Consider the following 26,139-nt stretch of genomic DNA (forward strand, 5'->3'; position numbering starts at 1 on the left):
TCTCAGCAGAGAAACAGTGTCTCCCCTTTGCATATACCCACGTACACATAGACACAGATACACATCCACCTCCGAGACCACCCTTTACTTTTCACGATAGTTGCCCTCCTGCGATCGACGATTCCTGCCATTGCCAACTCTCCACGGCAAGAGGACCGCGCCCAGCTCTGCATCAGCGCCACGCCTCTCCAGGCCATGCTCTGACCTTTCCCCTCCTCTTCTTTATCTGGAACCCCTGGGCGAGCTTCCCCATCGTGTGACGGTGACGGCATCGAGGGCGCCTCTGCCCTGACAAAGCAGCCATGTTCAACCTCTCGAGTTTCGTCCACAAGGCCCAGCAGCTGCTCGATCCCATGCAGGGCCTGAACCTGACCGACTCCGACAAGAACCCCTCCAAGGCCACCCTGTTCCAGAACCAGTTCCGACTGCCCTCCTCCCAGCATCCCTTGTACGAGATCAATGCCGAGCTCACCATCCCACCTTCCAACGCCACCCAGGGCGGTAAGAACGACACTGGGTTCCACTATGCCGGCAAGATACATCTCTCCGAGGCCTACATGTGCTTCTCGACAACTCCCTCGAGCTTCATGTCCTCTGCCACAACCTCGACCTCCCTGGCCTTCACCGGCCAGACACACGGTGGTGGCCCAAGCGGCAATGGCTTCACCTTCCCCCTTTCATCCATCCGGAGGGTCGAGAGACTGCACAGCCAAAACTTCCAGGTGCGCAGATGGCAGTGAACACAGCAGGCTAGGGACACGATTGCTGACGCTTCATGTAGTTTGCCCTGGCTATTACCACCTGGAACGGCCTAGCCCAGAACTCAGGCAAAGACAAGGACAAAGAGGCTGTGAAGGACAATAGTCAGATACGAGAGCAACGAATAACGATCACACTCGCCGGCAGCAGACCAGCATGCGAGCGGTTCTGCGACGGCTTGAAGAAGGGTCTGCGCGCCGGAGTCGGGAGCGTGGGGAAGCTCAAGAAGGTCGTCGGCGAATGCTACTCAGAGTACCTGCTCCGCTCAGAAGACAAGAAGGCTGCCAGCCCACCAGATGCTGGGCTTGGAATGATGTTTCGATACCCTGGTGACCCCAAGAAGCTGCGAGATCGGGCCAAGATGCGTCTTTGGGCGGAGTACCTGAGGGACAACGGCCGCAACGCGAATCTCATCCGGCAGCCTACATTTCACAAGCTCATCCGAGTCGGTCTCCCCAATAGGTTAAGGGGCGAAATTTGGGAGCTGACATCCGGCTCGTTGTACCTGCGCCTCGAGAACCCGTCGCTATACAGTGAAACACTTAGTAAATTCGATGGACAGGAGTCTCTGGCAATCGACGAAATTGAAAAGGATCTCAACCGAAGTCTGCCAGAATATCCTGGATTTCAAAGCGAGGAAGGCATTGGCCGGCTGCGCCGCGTGCTCACGGCATACAGCTGGGTCAATGCTGATGTCGGATACTGTCAAGCCATGAACATCGTGGTTGCAGCTTTGCTGATCTACATGTCAGAGGCCCAGGCGTTCTTCCTGCTGTCGGCCCTGTGCGACCGCCTGGTTCCCGGCTACTACTCCACGACCATGTACGGCACCCTGCTTGATCAGAAGGTGTTCGAGAGCTTGGTCGAGAAGACGATGCCAGTCCTCTGGGACCACCTGGTGAAAAGCGACGTGCAGCTTTCCGTGGTGTCCCTGCCTTGGTTTTTGTCACTTTACATAAATTCCATGCCTTTGGTTTTTGCGTTCAGAGTTCTAGATGTCTTCTTCGTTGAAGGGCCAAAGGTTTTATTCCAGGTGGGGCTGGCGATCTTGAGGATAAATGGAGAGGATCTTCTAGACTCCACAGACGACGGTGCCTTTATATCCGTGCTAAAGTCATACTTTTCGCGGTTGGATGAATCGGCCCATCCGAAGTCGGAAAACCCCAAGCTGCGAGCCGTGACGAGGTTTCAAGAGCTGATGGTGGTGGCCTTTAAGGAATTCTCACAGGTAACGCACAGCACCATCACGGATTTGAGGTTGAAGAATAAGGATGCGGTCCTCAATAACATTGAGAACTTCGCGAAGAGGACAGCCATTAGGAATCTGGGACCGGATGCCAAGATTATGAGCACGGAGGAGTTAGGCGCTCTCTATGACAGGTTCTTCGGCGTGCTGTACGAGCGGCAGCAGCGCAGCAACCTCCTCCTGCAGGAACAGCAACGGAAGGCCAAGACAGGTCGGCCCAAGCTGGGCGATGTGCACCATCAGGAGGCGGTGGAGAAGGGAAGAGTAGGCGTTGGGGCCCCAAGCACATCCGAGATGGACTATGACGCCTTCCGCGAGTTTCTTGCAGCGATGTCAAAATGGGCGATCTCGGACTCGCCAACAACGCCTCGCCGAGATAATTTCCAAGAGAAGGACAAAAGTCCCTACTTTGGCAGCATGCGAAAATCGGATGTCTACACCGGTCCTTGGGGGACGGGGCCTGAGCCGGCAGATCACGAGTTCCTCCAACGTTTGTTCAAGCTGTGGGACAAGGGCTCCAAAGGTCAAGTCACCCTGCAGGACGTGGTGTCTGGAATGGCGCGGATCAAGGGCAAGAGCGACATCATGGGCACTATCACCTACTTCTTCGAGCTTTACGACGATGACGACGACGGTAGAGTAGACCGAGAAGGCATATTGCGCATCTCCGAAGCACTGCTGTTCCTCTCGCGTCGAGGCTTGGAGGGTACTCTCAGCCCTTCGGCGTCACACCTAGGACTTAATGGACTGCAGGAGTCCGGCGGAAATCCCAGCAGCCCAAACAGCTCAATGCCGGAAGCTACAGTCAATGAAAGATTCCTTGGCAGCGTCAGCGCCTTCATCCGACGCTGCTTTGAATACGCGGATCCCGACCACCCCAATAACCAGGATCCGGTCAACAAAAGCAACAGTGATGGGGCCGATGACAACATGGCTGATCCGAGCGCTTTTACGATCGGGGATGATGATGATGAAGAGGAGGAGGAGGAGGAGGATCTTCTAGACCTAGAAGACACTCCGAAGGAGGGCAGCACCAAGAAGACGCCTAAGAAATCAAACATCCCCCCCGCAATCAACATCATCGACAGCAACAAGAACGTTACGTCAGGAGACACGGATGACCGCCGTCGTGTGTCCAAAGCCCAGTCTGAAAAGGCCAATGTCGCTCTCGATCCTTCCAATCCCTTGTACATGACTCTGCCCACATTCAGGATGGTTATTCTCGCCGATGAGCTACTGGAACAATTCTTCGAGTCGAGCTTCCCATCCTCATTCCACATAATCGAAGGCATCCCAACGAGTTCCGGGGCGAGCTCCTCCAACCTAACCACCTTCACCAGCATAGGCCAGTCAGCGGGCCGAGCTGCAGCAGCAGCCATGGGCGGTGCACCCATCGCCGGAGCAGGCGGCAACCGCGGCCTCCGGGGCGTCCTGGACGGCATCGTCACGGATGGCATGCGAGTGGCGGCCGAGGTCAGGCGGAGGATGGACGAGGCGCAGAAGGAGCTGGAGAAGAATGCGACGCCGGGCCAGAAGGCGGCGCAGGACGAGGAGGAGGAGGACGATGAAGAGTACATGCAAACGATCCGCACGCCGTCGGGCCTCGGCGACGCGGAGAGGAGGAGTATCAGGAGCGTCAGGACCCAGGATCGCACGCTTCTCGAGGGGGCAGACGCCGAGGCCGGGGGCGGCAACGGCAACGGTGAGGGCTCAGAGGGGCGGGGCGGGGCCCGTGCCGATGCGGAACCCAAGGGGCGCCCGCAGAGCGTCATCGAGGAGGCGAACGCGACGAGGACTGTTGAGTTTGAGGGTTGATCTGACCGTGCGGGCCGTGGACTCATTTGTGCAGAGGTGTAAGGTTACGTACAAGAACCAACCACTGGTTCCATGGGGGCATTTGCTTGTTGCCATTGGGTTTCATGGCGTAATGAGCTATTCCCCCTTGCCCCTGCCGCATTGTATTCCCACTTTTCCCCTTTTCCCATGAGGCATGCGAGGGATTTACAGGCTTTAAATATGGAAGCATAGACTACTACATCAACGATGTAATTGTGATCAAGCCTTGGAGAAGACGGCGTCGTTCTACTGCTGTTTCTGCCGCCATTGAGTTGTGTGTTGAGTGAGAAGGCTCAGTCTGGCGTTTGGTGTGGCCAACCTGAGCGCGTGGTGTCGTTCTGAGAATCGGGCCATGCTGTCGTTTGTTGTTGTTGTTATTCTTGAGAGCAATGAGGTTGTGCTGGTATGGACGAGGCCTGGGTGTTGGTGAGGTTATATCCGGTGGCGTTCCCGGTCGGCATGTCCCCTCAATTGCCAATTTCTGGCATCCCGTCTCATGAAAGGTTACATGCGTGCATGCTTCTCCTCGGAGACTATTCCAAGCCACCAGGCCACTAATCTATCGATCGTGGGGTGCTGAGGTTGCGGGAGGCTGGACTTCCCCATATGCCTTGCGAAAGTCCTCGTGCAATTTGACTGAGAGATTTACATGGCAGGTCAAGCATGCGTCGTTCAAATTTTACCATGAGGACAGTTACCATGAGGGCAGTTGGATTTGACCAGAATTTTCCTTGTTGCCCGGCCTCGTCCAGAGGTTTCTCCGTCGAAGCTTGGGCAGAGGTTGTTAGTCTGCGTGGGTTCTGGTCGAGGTGCCTTATGTAATAATGGTTGCGGATTCCAACATCAGCCCTTCGTTCCTCGACCGCGGACTGAAGCCGCTTGCATACTTCCCTCACCAACGAGACGAGGAACAGCAGCAGATGAGCAATTCTCACCAGCATTCCACCTCTATTGTGTCTGTGCCAGCCATGGCCATGACTGCGCCCACAGCTTCTCGCGCGGCCGCAGCAAACTGGCTAAGGGCTCACCACCACAAGATGTTGGACACGGACAATGCTCGTGTTCTTGGCGACGCCGACGAGGAATGCGCTTTCACTTCTCCATCTACGGCCCCTCAGCCATGTCTTGATGGAATCGCCCTACAACATGTGTGCGCTGTGTTTCATACGCGCTCGGTCAAGGCCCAGTGGCCTGGTTTGAAGCAGCTCGACACGCAAGCGGCGGTATTTGAAGCCCTCCTGTCTCTCACAACCACTCTCTTTTGTCATGCTTTCCATCATCGCCTTCTTGTGCCCTTTAACTCACCAGAGTTGGGCCACGATTGAGACCTATCGCATGCTCAGCTCTAGCCCTTGATTACACTCCCCTTCCAACACTTTCCTCTCGAACTCATCCCGAGAAGGAGGCCAGGCGCGTGCACCTCCGCCTCAACTACGATGGTCTGGACTCAGGCCAAGGCTGTTGCCGTCCTGGCAGCAGTTGATGCTAGTGCCCAAGGCTTCTACTCGAGTCTTCGCCAGCAGGTGGCCGCCTGTGGCGCGGTTGGTGGCCCCAACAATTTTTACGATGCGGGCTGCTACACCGGTACCAGTGTCGTTACCACAAGCTGGATGGAGATCAAGAACTATGTGCCGTCATCCGCCTATACCTACCAAATCTCCCACCCTGTCTTCTGGGGAAATATTGACACGCCAACCAAATTCAACTCCACCGTGGTTCCTCTGACCTGCAGCCAAGCATGTCAAGGTTATGGCTACAAGGTCGCTTCGCTTAATAACAACCGCTGTACTTGTTCGCCCATGCTTCCTCAGTCGGCCTCCAAGACATATAGCGGCGGTAACGCTGCGGTCTGTGACGTCCGCTGTTCAGGCGATTTTAACCAAATCTGCGGTGGCCAGACGTCTACTAACGGGGTCGGCGTGGCTGTGGACCCGAGCTTTCCCTCGGACGCAGACATTCGGAACAACTTTGCTGGCCTGGCAGTTGGTTACAAGTATCTGGGATGTTATGTCCCGGGCAGCGGCTTCCGAAGCAACGTTCAACCCGTGTCGTCTGGTGCTCAGCAGGTCTGCCAGAACCGTTGCGCGCAGTTGGGCTATCCCTATGCCTCCCAATCACAGAGCTATGGTTGCGACTGCGGTGTCTCTTTTGGGGCTGGATCTTATCAGATCGACTTCCCTTTGGCTTCTTGCGAGGCGAATGGCGGCGCTCCTGTCTACGTGAACCCGGACCTGCTGGGCTGCTACGTGCCACCCGTTCCGGGCTACGGCTCCTACGACTCTTCGAACAACTTTGTATACTCCTGCGCTTCTGCGCCCGCTATCACTGGAAACCAGGCCGTGCGGCCCCAGACCATCACCAGCCCGGGCAACGCGACACTTAACAGCGTCGTGCCCATCCACCCCCGCCAGGTCGGCAACTTCTACATTCGCGGCTGCACCGCCTCCTCCGTGGATGTCATCTTCGCATCCTCCGGATACGCCAACAAGGGCGGCGCCAGCTCCCTGGAGCAGTGCGCAAACCTGTGCGCCAACTTCGACTACTTTGGCCTCCAGAACGGGGGCGTCACCTGCGCCTGTGGCAGCTTCCTCCTGAGCGAGCCAGAGGCCGACATGGCCGCGTGCAACCGCAAGTGCGCCAGCACCCCGGGCCAGAGCTGCGGTTCCGGGACGGGCCCCATCATCTATGGCAAGGCCACCAACGACAACCCGATCTATAGCTCCATCTCGACGACGTCGACGTTGAGTGCGCGAGCGACGTACTACTGCATCCCAAGCAGTGTTTCCACCAGCTCCACGACTGCGACTAGCTCCGTGGTTGGAACGAGCTCCATGGTTGGAGTGAGCTCTGCGACCGGGACGAGCTCTGCAGTCGCCGCCACCTCTGCAGCTGGGACGAGCTCTGCGGCTGGGACGAGCTCTGCGGCTGGGATGAGCAGCTCTGCGGCTGGGATGAGCAGCTCTGCGGCTGGGATGAGCAGCTCTGCGGCTGGGATGATTTCTGCGCCTGGGATAAGTTCTGCGACTGGGGCAAGCTCTGCAGTTGCTACCACCTCTACAGCTGTGATGAGCTCTGCGGCTGGGGCGAGTTCCGCAGTTGGGATGAGTTCTGCGGTTGGTGGGAGCTCTGCGGCTGCAGCAAGCTCTGCAGCTGTGACGACTTCACGTGCTGGCTCGTCGTTCACGATACCGGCTGCTTCATCTGCCCCGGCCTCCAGCAGTGCTTCCAATGTGCCGGTTGTCCCCCCTACAAGTCCCAACGCCCAAACTTCGACTGCCGTCTTCCAGGGTTCGACCTCGTGCGGCAGCTGCCTTTTCACTGCTAGCACTTCTCCCACCAGTCCTAGCACGTCTCCCACCAGTGCCTCCACTACCCGCGTCGCTCCCACGGCCAGCTCTGCTGCTAGCGTTGCTGGGTCATCTGCTGGTGGTGCCGGGTCCTCCGCTGGTGGTGCAGGATCCTCTGCTGGTGCTGGAGCATCTTCTGCTGTTGGTGTTGGATCTTCTACTGCTGGTGCTGGATCTTCTACCGCTGGTGCCGGCTCCTCTGCCGGTGGTGTCGTCGGAACGTCTTCGATAGGAGGAGGAGGTGGTGTTCCTACCGTATCATCTGCTGGCGGAGGCGGCGGTGCTCCAACGACCTCGTCTGCTGGGGGCAATGGTGGAGTCCCCATGAGCTCGACAGCAGGCGGCAATGGAGGATCACCCAACCCTACCAGCGACGCAAATCCCTCTGTCACACCTCAGACATCGTCCGTTGCTCCCCCTGCGACCACGTCCTCCCCAGAAGAGGTTGTGACGGTCACGCTTAGATATGCTGAGCCCACGGACTTTGCTGTTGCCGCCACCATACCGATTGGGCAAGGAATCAGGTCTGAGCTCAGCATCCAGGGAAATCTTTTGAATGTGATTGTCGAGAACAATGGCTGCTACGACCTAGTGGCGGGACAGACCCCGTTCCTCGACCCTCAGGAGCTGATTCCAGGCGAAGGCGACCCCCTGCTCTGCGCGACGGACTGCTTCTCCAGGGACTACGAGCTCACCGGCGCTGTCGATCAGGACTGTTACTGCGGAAATGAACAAGCGCCGCTCTCGCCATCCCGCTATCAACAGATCTCATGTCCTGGGGGAACCAAGAGATCGATATCGCAAAAGCAGGTTATTAGGGGCAGGACCATCGTGGAGAGGGCACAAGGCTATCTGCAGATTCTTCGGGTTCTCGATGCATCCACCGTCGTTGTTGTCGGGAACACTACCAACACACCGTTTTCTTCTAGTATCTCCTCCTCTGTCACTGAGAGCGGATCCTCAATTGCTCCCATGAGCAGCACATCTGTTGCGTCTGTCAATGTCACGTCGTTAGCACAAGGTTCCATTTCCACCGCGGTTTCTGGTCAGAGCACACCCTCTGCTGTCATGGGTATGTCTATTTCATCCATTATAAGTGGCGGGACCGTACCGTCTTCGACGTCTGGTGGTGGAGTCGGAGCCTCTTCAACCCTCAGCGGTGGATTCGGACCGTCTTCGACAGCCGCTGGCGGGTCTGAGCCTTCTTCAACCACTGCCGGCGGGGTCGAGACTTCTTCAATCTCGGCCGGTGGATTTGAGCCATCTTCAACTTCTGCTGCAGGTTCCGAATCTTCTTCAACACCAATGGACGGAGCCGGACCTTCTCCAACATCTGGTGGTGGATCTGGGCCTTCTTCACGGCCTACGGACGGCTCTGGACCTTCTTCTACCCGATCTGGCAATGTCGCGACTCCTTCAACACCCGGTGGTATACCACCGCCGTCATCGCGTCCCGTGGGCGGGTCTTCCATCCCTAATGGTGGCCCTGGGCCTTCCACAGGCTCGGGTGGAGGCGGCATCATCGTCACCTCTTCGAGCACCCAGTACTTCACAGTGACAACCGGCTTCCCCGGAAGCAGCCAGAATGGACCCATGACCGATGGCGGAAGTGCAACTTTTATACCATCGGGCGGCGTGGGCTCCTCTCAAGGCCCTTCAGCCACGGCATCCGGCATCATCCCCAGCGGGTCGGCGATACCGTCGTCCAGCGTTTTCGTCATCCAGATTGGCCCGGCCGACCCCAATACTTCGGCCGTCCCAGGCTCCAAGGCCCGCCGGCAGAGCAGCGGGTTTGTCTCAAACGCCGGCGTCAACAACCCGGTTGATTGCTCCCAAGCGACGCAGTTCACCATCATCAATGGCGAGCTCATCAGCGGCGGCCAGAAGGTGTCGACCAACCCCGGTATCGCTTCGGCACGCCTGGCAGTCAGCCCCATCGTCGGCTCCATCTCTACGGTCTGGCAGATCATGGACAACGAGCTCCTCTGGGTCAATGCCGCCTTCGCGGGCGGCGAGGCCGGGTTCTGCCTCGACACCCTCGGCAGGGTGTTCTTCACCACCACGGGCGTTGGCACCGAGCCCGCTGGCTGCACTCGTGTGAGGCTGACAGCTGTTTTCGGTAAGTTGAACGCACCCTTTGCTTGGTCGGTATCGTTTGGACACGTGTGATACTAACCATGACATACCCGTAGTGGCCAATTGCCCTGGTCTCAACCCCGGCAGCGGCCTCCTCCCGGCCGAGGAGACCTTGATCTTGCCCCCCAGCGTATACTTCCCAGAGCGCGCGCCGGGAGACCTGCAGTGCTCTCCTACCCTCGAGTTCTGGACCATTGGCCAGTTCACGGTCATGCCTGCTCCTACCGCTACAGCTTAGGGTGCTAGAGCTCGCTTGCATATCCCATGGCGAGGTAATGCTTCCTAAAAATGGAGAGTCCGTATTGGACGGAGGTGGTAATGACTTTATGGATATGCATTTCTTGTACGAGCCGGTTTTAATTTAATTCCTAGGGGATGGAGGTGCACATGAGACTCTTGTGGTGCATTTGTTTGGTATGATGGAGATAGATTCTGGAGTCTAGGGTATTTTTCAGGATAGTAATAGATGTTGTTTCTTCTTTTCCACATGAACTGCTTGTATACGAGTTATAACGTTTACTCGCCACATCGGCCTTACTCAAACTGGTGATGCTATCGATAGGTGTTGTCAGTCCTCTGTCCAAGGGCCTTTTCCTGCTGTGGTCGTCTGCCAGCGTCGTTTCCTTCGAGACTGTCAGCTATAGACCTGCCTTCGGGACATGACTTACGACTACCGTGCTGCACCTGGGTACTGATGTAGCTAGGGGTGAGTCAGGAGGTACCTGGGGACCTGCTGATGGAAATTGGATGTTGCTATCACCCTGTTCCTGCCTCGTCGATAGCAGAGCAGGCCAAACGCAGCAAGTACCTCCCAACAACGCCTCTGAAGCTTCCTGGTGAGTGCAATTCGACGCAGCTAGGTCGAGCCAGGTTTTGTCTTGTGGAAGAAGTTGCGTAGCGACCTGGAATCTTGAAGATGGTCAACTTCATTCAACTTCACCATCACCAGCTGTCGTGGAGGCGCTTCTTACTCATCTTCTCGCTCTTCTCGCTGTACCACGCCTTGCTCTTCACACCATTGGCTTGAACATACCTGAGCTCTTCAAACTTTGCTTGCTACACACACAAATGGAGTTTTTGGTCTCCATCCTTTTTGTTGTTTGACTTCTCGTTTTCAGAACATCGTTGCCTTCCACCCAAGACAAACTAGTCAATCATTATTGGGCGTCCAAGATGTTTTGGCTCATAGTCAACCTGCTTGGGCTTTTGCTGTTTCTCATCATCTTTCCTGTCATGTGCGACGACCATTCGAGAGCCCTACGGGGACCCTTGTCGAAGGGCTGGTACGCTCTCTTGATGATGGTAGCGGGACTAGGCAGGGGCTACGATCTGGATCTGGACTCACAGTGTGAGTAAGGTCTCGAGTCTCCAGGTGGATGGAGCAATGCTGAACTTCCCTTGAAAAGCATCGATCAGGTCCGTTGCATCGGGCATGGCTGAAGATATGATGTCCTTCTACAAAGGCAATGAGCCCGGCCAGACACCTGGCCTTCTCCCAAAACCATACTACTGTGAGAAGAGTGACATCCGTAGTAAAAGAATGGCGTTTAAAGGCTGACACGCTCAATCACAGGGTGGGAAGGCGGTGCTCTCATGGGGTCACTCATCGACTACTGGTACTACACTGGTGACACTAAGTGGAACCAAATCACCCAGCAGGGTCTGCTTTTCCAGGTCGGTCCCGACGACGACTACATGCCTCCGAACCAGACAATGACCGAGGGCAATGATGACCAAGTAAGGACATTCCAATCAACGTCTTCCCTCACAAGCATGACGCTGAAACAGTATCAAGGGGTTTTGGGCCATGGCCGTCCTCTCCGCCTCAGAATATAAGTTCCCGGACCCGCCTGCCCCAAAGCCGCAGTGGCTGGCCCTGGCACAGAACGTATTCAACAGTCAGGCCGCGAGATGGAACACTGCCCAGTGCGGTGGTGGGTTGCGGTGGCAGATCTTCCAGTGGAACAATGGCTATCTCTACAAGAACAGCATCTCTCAAGCCTGTTTCTTCAATATGGCAGGCCGCCTAGCCCTCTACACCGGCAACCATACCTACGCGATGTGGGCAGATCGTATCTGGGACTGGATGGTCGATATACAGTTCCTGCACGACGACTCGTACTACATCTACGACGGTGCGCCGGTTGAGACCAACTGCACCCAGGTCGTACCGTACCAGTGGACATACAACGCGGGAGCATTCCTGCATGGCGCCGCAGCGATGTACAACTTCACCGCCGATATTGATCCAGCCGCTGAGGTCCTTTGGAGATCGAGAGTCAATGGGCTTCTCAACGGACTGCGCGTGTTCTTCACTGGCCCAAACAACGACATCATGACTGAGGTCGCCTGCGAGGGTGTCCACCTCTGTGACAACGACGAGTTGAGCTTCAAGGCCTACCTCGCCCGTTGGATGGCCGCCACGACGAAGTGGGCTCCGTGGACTTATAGCACCATCAAACCATTGCTAGCGGCATCCGCTACGGCTGCAGCAATGCAGTGCATGGGCGGAGATAACAGCCGGATGTGCGGACATGTGTGGGCGAACAACAAGGGGGAATGGGACGGCACCACAGGAGTGGGACAGCAGATGGCCGCGATGGAGGTCGTTCTAGCGACGATGATCCAGAGGCTGGAATCACCGGTCACGAATTCGACGGGCGGAACGAGTACTGGGAATCCAGATGAAGAAGAGTCCGGTTTTGGGCAAGTAAACGCCTTCTCTACGCTCAAGCCAATGAAGCCGATGTCGAAAGCGGATGAGGCCGGCGCATACATTCTCACAATTCTGGCTATATTGTTCTTAGTGGCAGGTATGGGGTTTATGTTTTATGACGATGAAGAGGGCAGGAATGTTGGAGAGAGATGGAAGACTCTGAAAGATGATATGAGGCCAGGAGGGGTTTTGAGACCAATCGAGGAGAAGCAATCGAAGACAGACAAGGGCAAGGATAGAGGCGATGGCTTTGAAGATGTCAACCTGGACGGTCCATCGACTCCTGCACCAAAGCCAGATCGTGTGCAGGAGTCGCCCACGAGATCCGTCTCTTTTTACGCGAGTCCAGAAGTGAGGCCCTCGCTGACGATATCGCGAAAAGACGATTATCCGGACCAACAGCCGTGGAGGAGAGCGGCACGCCCAGGAGACTATGCTGGTGCTTTCGATCCCAGTCGTGGGAACGGTGCCGGTTTCGGCATTTCTGGTGCCCCGATGGAAGATGTTCCTCTGGGCCCATCTACTGCTGGTGGCCGCTCCGATGCGTCAGGACTGAAAGACTTCTGGACTAGGACTGGAGCTGGAGCTGGGCGAGCGCTGACAGACAAGAGGCGGAGACTCGATTGGAAGCCGCTGCCAGGCAAGCCTGGGCTGGGCAGGAAGCTGGGAGAACAGGGGTTGGTGGATAGGAAGCTTTAGGGGGCGTTGGTCTGACCCACGACTTCTTGGACTTTTTGGAGCCTCATGGCTAACGGCGACGACATCGATGGCGAGTTTGATATTGTCATTTTAACGTACACTACCCGGAGGCGCAGACTGCATTGGCTAGACACAAGGAGTTGGCACAGCATGAGCAGGTCCAAGTTTACACACGCTGAATTGAGCATCTTTTGGTACCAAATTGGGAATATCATAATTGATTACCTATGCTCGCACACGAAGGATGCTGTGGCTGTCCCCGAGACGACGGTCGCCTAAGCCTTGCCTCGAAGGCATGGGTTCCTCGAGAACGGACATGTTGTGCGACCTGCGATCTAAGAAGTGTCTTGAGTGGAAGCGCATACGGGTTCCAGGTAAAATACCTGTGGAGTTCGTGTCTCTGAGGTTGCCACCCGTCAGTATGGATCAGCGAGACGGCAGGCGGCCTTTTGATGGAAAATTGTTCAGCTTATTTATATACATATATGTAGTGGATATTAGATAAGCGTTCCCGGTGGCCGTGTTTGGTAGTGAAGCGAAACATTGTCATCTCGCGCTGCTGGACGAGATATGTCTTAGGTGTTAGGTCTTTTTGGGGCCATATTGTTCCCTCTCAGGATTTCTCGTTCTCAACTCTGAGGGAGAGGAAATAGGTTTCATTGAGGCCAAGCGAGAAGGCGAAGAGAAACAGGCCCTTGCAGACTGTGATCGCACAGCAGCTGCTAGGGAGGTGTCACGACCAAGTGGCAACAGATCCTCAACGGGCTGTGCGACCAGCGCGTTCCTTGTCCATCCTTGGCGAGCCCAGCTGCCGTATGCTTTCAGTCTCTGTGTGTAAATTGCTCTATCTGCTTCGGGACATGCCAAACGGCCGATTGGGGAGGTTTACGTGACCCATGCACTGGGGAGGCTCGAGTGTTGGGAAGTTGGGAAACTGTGTGGTCGAGTAACGCCGGCGGGAGCGCAGGATGCAAGATGCCGCGCGTTTGTGTTAGCCATGTCTCTTGTGGCCCATTTCCCTGGTCAAGATGGGACTCGAAGGTAATATGGCCGTTGGCTCGGGCGAGGGTCTTGAAGAGAAGGACGGAAGTGACGAGAAATTGATGACAGCCACCTCGTCCGCCCCGCTGGGATATGTATCTGGTGCTTCCCATATCGTGGCAAAGAGGCAGCTGGTACCGTTCTTTGTCGTTCTTAAAACGGCCGAGCGACAACCTACCTCTCCCAGCTCTACCCTCGCTGTCGCACAGAAACCTGGTGATCTGCGGACGTGGTCGGCTGGAACGTGACGCAAGGATCTCTGGGAATAGAATGGTGGACGAAATCGAGAGCTGTCCTTGGTAAATGGAGTCTGAATTTTGAGGCACCCATCATTCATTCACTTAGCTGTTGGATCGTGTTCGACAATATCCCATCTTCACTCGAGGCGTCCCTTGAATGGGACCGGGTTGCTGCGTCTGCTGTCTGTTGCGAGATCACGAACGACAAGCGAAAGAACCAGCAGCCACAGGCAAGAGGACAGCAATCTGTTACGACTCACCCTACGAGACCACCCGAGATTCTTCGGAACGCTTTCGCAGAGATAAACTCTTTGGCACAACATTGTCACCATTTCGTCACCACACACTGCGACGAAGAACGCCTGGCACAGTTCAGCGTCAGTCACCTAGCAACCATCACTGGGTAAGCCTTCCATCTGCAACCTGGAGGTTCTCTCAATCTGACCGAAATGAACAGACGCAAGCCAGCCGACCTCCTACACTCGAACCTCACAAACACTCAACCCACCCCACCGACCGCAGACATGTCCCAGTGTGTCAGCTGCAACAACCAGCCGAACGACAACGACTCGCTCGGCGGCGCGGCGCACGAGGGCGCCGTCACGCCCATGGTCGTCGGCATCATAGTCGGCACCGTCGCCGTCTTCGTCCTGGTCCTCTGCGCCCTCTTCTACTGCGCCAAGCTCGAGAACGAAAAGACCCGCCGCGTCAAGGCCGAGGAGGGCCTCGCCGCCGGGGAGGGCCTCGCCGCCGGGGCGGGCGACGCCGCCCCACCCGACGGGGTAGCGATGCATGACGGTGGTGGTGGTGGTCACATCTATGGCCACTATGACGCAGGGTGTGGTGCGAAGTCTGGGTCTGTTGGTCGGCGGCCGTCCTCTGCTACCGTTGTCGGTAGGGAAGGGGAGGATGCCCGTGCTGGGGACGGCCCTGGTGTGAGAGTGCCTGCGGGCGCGCTTGTTGGGAGGAAGAAGGGTCTTTTCGGCTGGGGAGGGAAGAAACCCAGCGGTCGTGGTGAGTTTCTCCCGCCTCTGCGCTGTGCGTAAAGGAAAGTATAGGACGATACTGACGGACTCAAAAAGCTACTCCCGCAGACAATCCGCCAGTAACAGCCATTGAAATGGTCTGAATGATACGAGAACATAAGGAGGTGGACTTGGCGGAGCCAGGTCTGGTATTAGTCACTTGCGACACAGTCGAACACCTCTGACCAGGAGGAGGGATTCGAATGCCGGCTAGAAGCACGCCGCATGTGTGAGAGAGACCAGATCTACGACGGCAACGTTGGGAGGTAATTACGCAATTGGAAACTTGGACTTCATATTGTTCAAGGCAAATGGTGATGATGCTTTGTTTCTTCTGTTTTCTGGGGAATAGATACCAAAAGAGAGTGTAATGATATGTGTATGTTCTGAACCTGATCTTTCCATCCATTATCAGTTGCACAAGATCCACATAGTGCAGATAGCACGAGTTCGAAAATTTCAGAATCACCCCTTCCCTAGTACCCAGAGACTGATTGCGAGGGAGTGTCACAGACTTGTGACTGCTAGCCCGGCCCTGACACACTTAGTGAATTTGCCGAGGCTTCACTTGGATTGATTAGGAGAGAAACTGAATATAATTAATCCACTAGGGGCGGATTAGTGACACCTCCGAGACTTCGTCGATATAATTGTTGGGTAACTTGCTGGACGTGCTACGCCAGCCGGGTCCTCTCGAACATAAATTGTGAAAAAGCCAATGTAATGGATCAATTGTAAAAGTTGAAGCAAATAGAGCGCATATGATTTTAAAGGATGGAATGGTAATAGCCATGTTTTGATTGTCATTTCTCATCATTCTTGCTGGTAACCGTCTATTTACACACCTATTATTGAATCCCTTTAAAACGTCGAGAAGCTATGTCGGAACTATGTTCTGGGGTTCGGCAATCTGCCTGGGCCCTCGTCATGTTCTTCTCACTCCTCACCATCGCACCTTCACAGACCTTAGGACTCATCACAGCCTATCTGCACCAAGCCTTCTGGTGCTGTGCCATCGAAATAGCAATCCGGTGGCCCATCGAGGTTTTTCCATACCTGAAAGAGCACCACATGTTTCCGAGGCTACTTCAAAGCCTGGATCCCTTCATCAGCCTTTTCTGGACCGAGATGTCCATCCACATCGTCGCACGGGCGGTACAGCCATTCATTGTCCACGCATCGCTTTCGCCAACATCTGGTCCTCTTGGGATTCTAATACAATGCGGCATGTCCTTATGTGTCGTCCAAGTCATTCACAGCGTATCGTGCGTGCTGAGAGGTATACAGGCGTTATTCAATGATACGGTGCTCAAAAATGACACGGAGGAAGGACCGATCACCCTATGCCGCGCGGTCAGTGTCACGCACGGGTCCCTGACCCATTTGCTCATCACCATGGCCCTTTATTTGGAGCGGATAACAATGGGGACATTTGTGACGAGTCTCCAAATCGCCCGAGAATCCTTTCACGGTTCAGAATACTGGGTGTATATCGTGGCGGCTGGTGCTCTGTTCGTTATAGTCTACGTGTACGTATGGAAAGTCCAAGGATGGTACGAACAAGAGTATTGGGATCCACAGCTGCGTGATATAGGTAGATGGCGCCCGACGATCCCCAGGGAGATGATCAAGAGTCTGTGTCTTCGGCTCATCTGGGTCCTCGAGGCGTGGCTCTGGGGGGCGGTACCTCGGGGCTACCTCAGGCCTGGGCTATGGTGCTGCCCCGAGTTGGCGGCGTTGTGGCCCGAGAGCGAGTTGATTCAGTTCTTTGCCGAGTCGCCGGCCAGGATCCCGTCCTTTGCGCTCGAGGCGCTCTGGAACCAAGGGGCGCTTCGTGAACGCCATGTCGACCTGTGGCGGAAGACCGGCCTCACCAGAGAATACGTGCTGAGGGATCGTCCAGCGATTCCTGATCAAGCGCATACGGCCTGGTTAGGGGATTTCTGCTATATGGTGTTGGGTAGAAGTTTAGCGGGCCTAGTCTGGCTTTTGGAAGTGGTCTCTGTATGGTGTGTTGCTCTGACTGTTGCCTTCGAATATTTCTGATTTTCGAGCAACACTAGATGAGCTTCGATGGCAAGAGTTGGCATTTTCAGGCTTGTGGAATTCGATCGGGCTGGGTTGAAACCAGCAGCACGAGTAGGGAAGATTGCTCAAGTGCATAAACAGAAAAGTTGATTAATTGCAGGTTTTAAATCGGGTCTCAAGTCAAGTTGTGGGAAAGAATACCTTGGACTTCAACAAATGGGATCTGTGCAGGATCAAGAGTTGTTCGGATAGGCTGTGGATCATGCAAAATAGGAATTTTTCCTTTGGCTTAAACCCATATGAATTTGTTGTACTTTACTGAAGAGAAAGAGATTTTATACACGCAGTAGAGATGCATGTATGAAGATGGTCTATTAAATAGACTAATAGAATAATATCGCCACACTCGAGGGGGAAAAATAATCAAAATTTAATGCCATTGCGAAACCCCCTTTACTCATTCATTTTCCCGTAGCAAGTCATCCAACAGGAAAGTACTATACAAACGGTTATCCCAAGAGAAGTTATCTTTTAAGAAATCATTCCATGATTGATGATCCTTAGCTGATTATCCTATAGCACCCCCTCCGCGGCCACCTTTCCCTTGTGTTGATTCCTTACAGAGACATTATGGCCGCGAAGCAGGCGAAGCGGGCGAAGCGGATATCTGAGCTTAAGCATGTCCTGCACTGTTACTTCTTTTATGTCTATTGCACCCACACGATAACAGAAGGTACACTCAATGCCAGCCATATGCTGGGAAAAAGTGGGCATGTTTCAAGAAGCAGTTCAGACCCACCAACTTGTTCATCGTCATACGACGACCAGACTATCGATATAATGTAGTTCTCAGGTTGGGTATCTTGGTATTACGTGGGGGCCCGGGGGTGGGGCAGTACGATCGGAGGGTTAGGACCTGGGATGCAGCAGCACGCGTCGATCTCCAGCAATCCAGGGCATGATAAGATGTCTGCTATCTGTTGGTAGAAAGTCTACTTCCGGAAAGCGTGCATCATAAAATGGCCGCTTTATAGTGCACAGAGCAAGCGGAGAGGATGGCGGTCTGGTAAGAAATAGCCTATTTGTCCCCGGCCCAGAAGTGGCAACGGGCATGAAAAGGTCCGTGAAGTCTTGCAACCGGCGATACTACCTCCCCAAGGTTATGTACATAAGTTGGCCGGGTTGGAGCATGTTCTCGGCCAGGGCAAATGCAGGCTAGCTATGGGGAGGTGACGATGATGCTGAACTGTCACGCTCCTGTGGGGTTCATTAGCACCGACTTTCTGCCCTGTGGCTGGACTAGTGCGCGCTTTAAGAGGTGAGAACAGAGATTGGGAAGCGAGCCTGCAAAGTCCTGCACGTTTTCATGAGGAGAGGGTCGTTAGCTCGCGACGATTGTTTCCCAGGCCGGCAAAGCTCATCCTGGTTGTGACCGAGTGACGGAAGCAGCTTGGGGAAGCTTCACACACATTCCACCAATTCATTCACGGCGGCTTGTTGGCCTGTCTGGTTTGACACCACCCTCCCACTCGGTCGTCTCGAGTGGACGGAACATGAGGAGTGAGTTCCAGAACCCCAACAAAAATCGGGTGTGACGTCGTTTGCGGTTGTCTCTGCTGTGCCACCAGATCCTTTCTCCTGAAATAAGAATAAGCGGCAAATGGGCAAGTGATGGAGAGTTTGTGCTTGCGCAGTCAGACGGACCAGGACGATGAGATGCGGCAGAAGACGGTCTGTCTGACAAGAGCAGCAGAACTGCGCTGTGCGCGAAGAAGAAGGCCGGATGGCGAGGGCCAGGGCGAAGGCAGAGGCAAAGCTGCAGGTGGAGCTGAAGCTGCTGCACTGTAGGCGCAGAGGCGAGTAGTGTGCTGTACAGTAAGTAATAAATACAGAAACGGGAGTGACAGGAGGGTCTATTTCCATCACCATCGTCAGCTCGGAGAATTACCAAGCCTTGGTATGGCCCCCTTCCAGTCAGTCCCCTTCCCAGTCCCAGTCCTCTTTTCCCAGTCCCAGTCCCAGTCCCAGTCCCTGCCAGTGCCTCCTGGAATGACGTGGCCCGTGCAAGCCCGAGAACCCAGGAGCCCAGGAGCCCAGGAGCCTAGCCTCGCCAGCAGGTCTGTGCCTCACAGATCCCAGAATTCAGATTGATGCTGGCTCCATCCGCAATTCCAGCTCCAGCCCGGCCCGTGACAGTAAGATTGCCTGCTATTGCAGTACGGGGAGCCCATTTTCCCTTCTAATTCCCTCCAGATGGTGATACAACCTTCACGTTCCACGCCACGATAATCCCATCTTTTTTCCTTCTTCTCCCTCCCCTTCTCTTCCTGACCCTCCTTCATGTCCGTCCTCTGTCACTCCTTTCTCTGCCTCCCAACCCCAAAGTCCGGCTCTCCCACGCCCTGCACCCCGGCCTCACTTCCGGCGCAACGCCCAAAACGCGAGCAGCCCGACGAAAAATAAATCCACCGCGGCCACGGTGCCTGGTCAAGGGTAGAGACGCGGCCCCTCCCAGCCCGCGAGCTCGAGAGCTTGCCCAACCACCGGCGCAATGCAGGCCATCCAGCAGAAGTGTCGCCCCAAGCACCAGGTCCTCGTGCTCAAGTGCTACCCTCGCACCAACAAGACCACCATCGATGTCAAGCCCAACTCGAGCGAGCTGAGCTACCTGCTCTTCTACCTGATCTCTCGCAAGACAAAGATCAACAAGGTCGGCGAGTTCCTCGAGAAAAAGACTGCCAGCGATGTCTGGCACCAGCGCATTGGGTACGTCCATGCTTCTAGCAGCCACAATACCCGCCCTTCGCCCTCGCTACCCTACCCCGGGAGGCAGCCAAAGTCGAGCAACACACACAAGACTGACAATGAATCCTGCACAGCAATGTCCAAGTCACACTCCAGATTCTCGAGGCCTTGATCGAGAAGAGTCCCAAAGACCTTCCCCTATTCGCCAGGTTTGTGCTCAAGATCCTGGACCTGATCCTGCGGTCGAATGACATCACTCTGGTCGAGTCCTCCATCCCGACCTTCGACGCCTTCTGCGCCAACCACGATGCCTCGTCCCTCTTTGCCGATCAAGCCTATCTACGCCAGTACGAGTCTGTCATCCAACAGTACGCGTCTCTGGCCTCGACACGAGAGCAACAGGGCAAGAACCAGCCGAGCAAGCCGGTAGCCGTGCGATGGAGGAATGCGGGTCTGGAGGCCATCAAGAGCATCGCGTCTTCTGACGCCCTGTCCTCTGTGGCTGGGCGGCAACTTGAGGTCATAGTTCCCATGATACTGGAGAACCTGTGGACAGACAACGAGGGCTTCCTGGACGTGTTGTTGCAGCGGGCCAACATGGAGGAGAAGGTGAACACGGAGCATTTACTAAAGCGGAGGAACAGCAACGCGACCGTGCGCACCACCGAGACTGGCGGAGACCCGAACCCCATAGCCCTGTCAGGCACGGCTGGGGATGTCGATAAACTGGCTGAGGAGGAGACGGGCGTCCTGGCCATCCAGTGCCTGAAGCAAATCTTTGTCGTGCCCAACAGACAGCAAATGCACACGGCCACCACGGCGTTGCTGAAGTTCATCGAAGAGCGGGTTCAGCAGGACGAGACGGTCGTCAGGACGAGTAGCGGCCAGGACAGCGGGTGGGCGATCCACCTGTTCGGACTCGTCTCGCGGTGGGCGCCCATGCAGGAGCGATACGTGATTCTGGTCACTGCTATGGACACCATGATTCGGATACAGCTCAAGGAGGAGACGTTGCAACAGCATATCGTCCTGACGGCGATGATCGGGTCCCTGCTCCGCTCGGACGTGAACTTGATTGGGTTGAGTGTGATGGATATAATGCTGGGCCTTGTACAACATATGAAGAGACTGGTGCAGATGCCGGGCGACCCACACGGCGGCGCGAGCAAGGAGGTGGTTACGCCGGTGGCGCAGCGCAAAGAGCTGTTGGGGCGCATACAACAAACGATGGGTGATTTGGCAACCCATGTCTACTACAACGAACAGATCATCGACATGGTGTCTGCTCTTCTGCTTCGGCTGAAGCCATCTAAGAACGCAACCACCGCGAACTCCACAGCCCAGGGCGAGCAAACAGACACAGACACGAAGGCCTCGGACGACCAGCACTCGGAGTCGCCGTTCTTCCTCACAGTCGCTAAGCTCACCGCTTTGAAGGCAGTGAAGGGCATCTTGAAGATTGCGAACCCGAAAGTGAAGATGAGCGGCAGCATAAGCTTGTCCAGATATCCGGTGCCCATTGAGAAATGGGAGGGCACTCAGTGGTTGCTCAGAGACTCAGACGGGGAGGTCCGCAAAGCTTATGTTGACGCTCTTTTGACCTGGCTGGATCGAGAGACGAAGAAGACGGACCTGATTGCGAAAGATGACTTGCGATCTGGGTTGCAAGTCGAGCCTGCCTCGCCGACCGATACTCGACGTGCGCGGTCAGCTGCCTCGTACCGAGAACGACCATCGAAGAGGTCCAAGAGCAGGTTCCTGCATCTCCTGCACATAGCCATCTACGATAATGCCCTCCAGTATCTGGACTACGATTCGGACGTTGTCCTCCTGCACGTTCTGCTTACGAAGCTCGTAAACCGCCTGGGAGTCAACGCCGTGCGGTTTGGTCTGCCAATGGTATTTCGACTACAGGAAGATATCCAGGACGCTGAGACCCCTTTACAGAAGGTACGCCTGGGGAGCTTGTGCCATGGCTACTTCTGGGTGTTGACGGAGAAGTTCGATTTTGACGCTTCCTTTGTTGGACGCGCAATTCAGAACGAGATTATTCGACGGAGGACGAAGCAACTCTGGGTTGACGGCATTCAGGTGCCGGCGCCGCCGTTGGAGAAGATTGGGATGCCCGGCGTGGTCACGCAGCAATCTAAGATTTCGCAGCAAGAGGCAGAGTCCGAGGCACTCCTACCTTTTGACGACCGCCTGTCGCTTGTTGACTGCATTTGCACAAGCTACCAGGAGGCCACGCTGTCCCCACCGACCAGCCCTGCTGGATCACCTGGACGCAGCTTCACTCAGCCGATTCTTGGCTCGGCTATGAGCATGATATCCCCGACGGATAGCGAGAGGGAGATCCCACCCAGCTTCAAGGAGGCGATGCTGTTCGAATGGTCGCGCGAGATAGCCATAGCAACGGTCCAGGCCGCAAGCAAGTCGGCCTCGCTCAACGGCTCCCGCACCGGGACGAACGGGACCCACCGCAACCGCCTCGGCCTTAATGGCGCGCTGGCGAACGGACACAAGGACGGTGGCCAGCACACACCTGCTGGTAGCAACCACGACATGCGGCCACGCTCCCAGCCCGCGCCGGACGGGGGACGCAACCTTGCGCCCTTGCAGATGAGGACGCGCAAAACCAGTGTCCGTAGCGGTCTCTCGCGCAACCCTGACGGGGTTTCGACCCCAGAGGAGAACACTACATCCGTCAGCCAGATGAAGAAGATCCTGTCTGGTGAAATGCCTGCTCCACCCCTCACGGCCGGCGCACGCGACGTCAGCAGCAGCGAAGACAGCCTTGTTAGCTACGACATGTCGACCTCCGAGATGTCGTTCAACCCACCACCTGCCACCGCACAATCGCAAGGTGGCCAGACTGACGGCTCCTCACCGGCCCATACGCGATCGCGGTCCATGTCTCGCGAGCGCAAGGGCTCGGATGGTGCATCCCTGGGCCCTCTGAACTCCAATCCCCCGAGTGAGTCCGGACCGATTCTTGACGAAGAGGAAGACTCTGAAGGCGTCCCGCCCGTGCCGCCGTTGCCCTCCGACTTCGCGGGAGCCGCGCACCCTGCGCCGCAGACCGCAACGAAGGACTACGCGACGTCGCTTGAGTTCGGCGCGCCGCACGTCCTGCCACCCTTGAAGGCCCCGAAGCAGCGGAGCATCAAGAGCAGGGGCGGGGACACGGTCCGGTCATCGACGTGGAGTAGCATCCACTCGCCGGATGAGCCCCTGCCGACAATGGACTTACAGTCGCTGCTCAAGGGCATCGATTCACGTGTTGGTGAGGGGACCCTTGGGAACATCACCAGGCCGCCTTACTAGTAGTATGGTTGACCACGTGATGGTTACGGGTGCCGCGATCTTTTTTCTTTGTTAAAGTTCATCTATGCTCAGCCCTCGAGGCCCGTCAAGACTTTGAGTGGGTACCTGTTAGCTGACTAAAATTTCAATCTGGGCTGGCCGGCATTTGGGCTTGTGCTTGCTCTCAACACACCCACGCAACTTCATCATGGTTTGGTTTGGCGATGCTTCCTCTGTATACAAAATCATGGGTTCGGATCACTCACGGGTAATCAGACCCGCGTTGTTCACTTTGTTCACGTCTTTTCTTGCGATGCTATTAAGCCAGATGGGCGTTATGGGCGACTGGTGGGGTGTTCTTTTTGTGGTTGGGATGAGGCATGGCGAGGATTGGAGAGGTTTGGGAGCGCGATCGAGTGGGACGGCTCTTCCTGACGTCACATATCTAATCCAAACATGAGCATAATACTCTGTGTTGTTGTTGTTGTTGCTGTTGTCGTTGTTATTGTTGTCGTTACACATGTATATACGGGAAGGCTTGTCTGTCGTTGCTGGGAGTGTTCCCTTGTAGCCCTGTATCAGCGTCTGTATGAAAATGAGCAACATTTGAAAGGAGCGTGTGTCTTGATCAGTACATTGCTGTTCGCATACCAGAGGAATATTTTCCCTCCCCTGTCAGCTTGAAGTGTGAGTAAGGAAAAAGCTGATACATGATATATACGAATAGGATCGCCACTTATTCAAGTGGGTCAGGGCCCACGTCCCCAACAGCCGGTTCCTCTCAGGCAAGGGGGCGGAGGAGCCTCGGTCAAGGCATCCGGGACTCCAACGATCTAGACCGCGCGGTGGGATGGTGTTGGTCGGATGTGCCTCCACGATGTCTGGGCGAGGCAAACTCTCGTGTCGACCCACCGCCTGCCGTTGACTCGTATAAAGGCGAACACAACCGACTCACCTCCCCCAGCATGGCGGAGTTCCCTCCAGTTCTCTCGACAATCGTTCCATTCATTCCACCACGCTCGCTTCTCCTCTCCAAGGGTCGAAACGCCAACCCCGGCACTCACGTCTCCACACGGACCCAGACACACTGCCCTCGACCCCCTTCCTCTTACCCGAGAAGATGTCAGGACACACCCCAACCAGCGACATCGGCCCGCCCGACTCACGACGCGGCTCCAAATCGACAGACGTCTCAAAGGCGTCGGGCTACAGCAGCAGGAGCTCGCCGCCGCCGCCGCCACCACAACCACCGCGGCGCACCCGCGCCCCCGAGAAGGTAACCCTGCACGAGGCCGAGAAGCTCCTCCTCATCCCCCTCTTCTGGAGGGCCGCGGACGCGCAGTCGCCGCAGCCCATCCTCAACGACCGCCGCGCGCCGCGCGTCCTCGGCCGCCTCGAGGACCAGGACCTCGAGGCCACCTACGGCACCGACCCGCGCTGGGTCAGCTACGTGGCCGGGCGCGCGGCGCGCATCGACGCCTGGACGCGCGAGTTCCTCGACGCGCACCCGGGCGAGCACGTCACCGTGCTGCACCTCGCGTGCGGGCTCGACTGCCGCGACCGGCGGGTCGGCCGCGACGCGGAGCTGGTGCGGTGGGTGGACGTCGACCGGCCGCTCGTGACGAACCTGCGGGAGCGGGTCATGGGGGGGAGGGACGGCGGCGGCGGCTGCGGGCTGGATGATGACGACGACGGGGAGAAGGGCGAGGACGGGGAGGGGGTCGGGGGCCTGCGGCCCGTCGGGGACTACTCGCTGCGCAGCCTGAGCGTCACCGAGGGGAGGTGGTACAGCGACATCCCCGCGGACCGCCCGACGCTCGTCGTCGCGGAGGGCTTGTTCCCGTACCTGACGCCCGCCGAGGCCGAGGCCGTCATCCGCGGGCTGCTTGACTACTTTGGGCGCGGGCAGCTTATCTTCGACACTGTTGGCAGCCTTGCTGTTGCGCATACGAAGCGCGTCAACATGCTCAAGCCCAGCGGCACAAAGTTCCAGTGGGGTGTTGACGACGCGCGCTCTGTGCTGCCGTTTCATGAGAAGTTGAGGCTCAGGGATGAGGTGCGGTGGTACGAGTTTATGGGCGTCGAGGGCGAGATCTCGAGAGAGACTGCGCCGCCGGTGAGTTCTACTGCTTTGCCCTTCTTCCTTCACTTTGTCGAGTTTTGGTCCTCCTTGCGAGACAGAGAGCTGACATGACTATTCCGCAGTGGTTTGGCCCGAAGTCGATGGTTTTGGCTCAGCTGACGTCGGCTTTCAAGGACAACGGCCAGGTGCTCAGGTTTGACTTCTGAGAAAGGGCCCGGGTGGGCAAGGAAGTCATCGACACATACTCAAGATTTATGGGATTCGGCAAGGCGTTGTGGGACAAGCGGGATCTAATGATTTATTGCTCTGGCGTCAAAAAGGCTCGAGGTGGTTCATGGTTCTCATGGGGACAGATGATCTGTTAGATTATCGCAGACGGCGGCATGGCGGGCTTGCACCACTCACTGCCGTCGGTCTGTATAGTGATAAATGAAAAAAAACATTGAAGAGCACTGTACCATCTCGACGGCAATACTCGGTCATCGCGGGTGTCACGCCTAGTCCATGGGCGTCCCCAAAGGAACTGGATTCACAAAGCGAATATCTCCTGACCCGTTCCCCAGTTCCGACCCATCATGTTTACGCCACCCAGGTGCCGGCGTCCCGATCCGAGGGCCGAAATGGGGGCCGAAGAACAGTAGAGCGAAACCGGGTCCGCTTTTCTGAAGGACCCAGGCGCGGCAACGCGAGCGCCATACCCGAAGATCAGCCCTGAGGATGCAGTTCACGGTATGGTAGTCTACATACTACAGTCGTGTGCGTAGTTGGACCCATCCAATGCGTATTCCCGCAGTACTAAAAAAAAAAGAGCTCATAATCCGCCACCCGCACAGGACCATGGACAGATCAACCCTTGGACGGCCCTCGGCTGAACACAGGAATCTACCAGACCAGGAAAGACGGACATTATGTGTCCGAGATGGGCCCGCGCTATCC

At 56.2% G+C, this 26,139-nt stretch overlaps 7 protein-coding genes across 7 annotated transcripts; all 7 read left to right on the forward strand.

The window, feature by feature from the left end:
* Positions 1–302: 302 nt before the first annotated feature.
* Positions 303–3,820, forward strand: J7T55_012187 (uncharacterized protein; the record flags this gene model as incomplete). Its single annotated transcript, XM_053137048.1, has 2 exons — positions 303–722; positions 782–3,820. 2 exons carry the CDS (start codon positions 303–305, stop codon positions 3,818–3,820), a joined length of 3,459 nt encoding a protein of 1,152 aa, XP_052999988.1.
* Positions 3,821–4,665: 845 nt separating this feature from the next.
* J7T55_012188 (uncharacterized protein) lies at positions 4,666–9,562 on the forward strand (the record flags this gene model as incomplete). Its single annotated transcript, XM_053137049.1, has 3 exons — positions 4,666–5,064; positions 5,191–9,307; positions 9,381–9,562. The coding sequence occupies 3 exons, from the start codon at positions 4,666–4,668 to the stop codon at positions 9,560–9,562; spliced, it is 4,698 nt and encodes a 1,565-aa protein (XP_052999989.1).
* Positions 9,563–10,497: 935 nt separating this feature from the next.
* Positions 10,498–12,739, forward strand: J7T55_012189 (glycosylhydrolase family 76-1; the record flags this gene model as incomplete). Its single annotated transcript, XM_053137050.1, has 4 exons — positions 10,498–10,672; positions 10,731–10,835; positions 10,898–11,061; positions 11,120–12,739. The coding sequence occupies 4 exons, from the start codon at positions 10,498–10,500 to the stop codon at positions 12,737–12,739; spliced, it is 2,064 nt and encodes a 687-aa protein (XP_052999990.1).
* A 1,028-nt stretch (positions 12,740–13,767) lies between these two features.
* Positions 13,768–15,148, forward strand: J7T55_012190 (uncharacterized protein; the record flags this gene model as incomplete). Its single annotated transcript, XM_053137051.1, has 4 exons — positions 13,768–14,024; positions 14,126–14,422; positions 14,477–15,057; positions 15,114–15,148. 4 exons carry the CDS (start codon positions 13,768–13,770, stop codon positions 15,146–15,148), a joined length of 1,170 nt encoding a protein of 389 aa, XP_052999991.1.
* An 823-nt stretch (positions 15,149–15,971) lies between these two features.
* J7T55_012191 (uncharacterized protein) lies at positions 15,972–17,169 on the forward strand (the record flags this gene model as incomplete). Its single annotated transcript, XM_053137052.1, has 3 exons — positions 15,972–16,214; positions 16,332–16,941; positions 17,108–17,169. The coding sequence occupies 3 exons, from the start codon at positions 15,972–15,974 to the stop codon at positions 17,167–17,169; spliced, it is 915 nt and encodes a 304-aa protein (XP_052999992.1).
* A 2,454-nt stretch (positions 17,170–19,623) lies between these two features.
* J7T55_012192 (protein efr3) lies at positions 19,624–23,141 on the forward strand (the record flags this gene model as incomplete). Its single annotated transcript, XM_053137053.1, has 2 exons — positions 19,624–19,838; positions 19,952–23,141. 2 exons carry the CDS (start codon positions 19,624–19,626, stop codon positions 23,139–23,141), a joined length of 3,405 nt encoding a protein of 1,134 aa, XP_052999993.1.
* A 1,099-nt stretch (positions 23,142–24,240) lies between these two features.
* J7T55_012193 (O-methyltransferase) lies at positions 24,241–25,409 on the forward strand (the record flags this gene model as incomplete). The annotated part of the gene is made up of 2 exons (XM_053137054.1): positions 24,241–25,236; positions 25,326–25,409. The coding sequence occupies 2 exons, from the start codon at positions 24,241–24,243 to the stop codon at positions 25,407–25,409; spliced, it is 1,080 nt and encodes a 359-aa protein (XP_052999994.1).
* Positions 25,410–26,139: the final 730 nt, after the last annotated feature.

The sequence above is a fragment of the Diaporthe amygdali genome, assembly GCF_026229845.1.
Source record: "Diaporthe amygdali strain CAA958 chromosome Unknown NODE_2_length_3802984_cov_64_841326, whole genome shotgun sequence".
Lineage (NCBI taxonomy): Eukaryota > Fungi > Ascomycota > Sordariomycetes > Diaporthales > Diaporthaceae > Diaporthe > Diaporthe amygdali.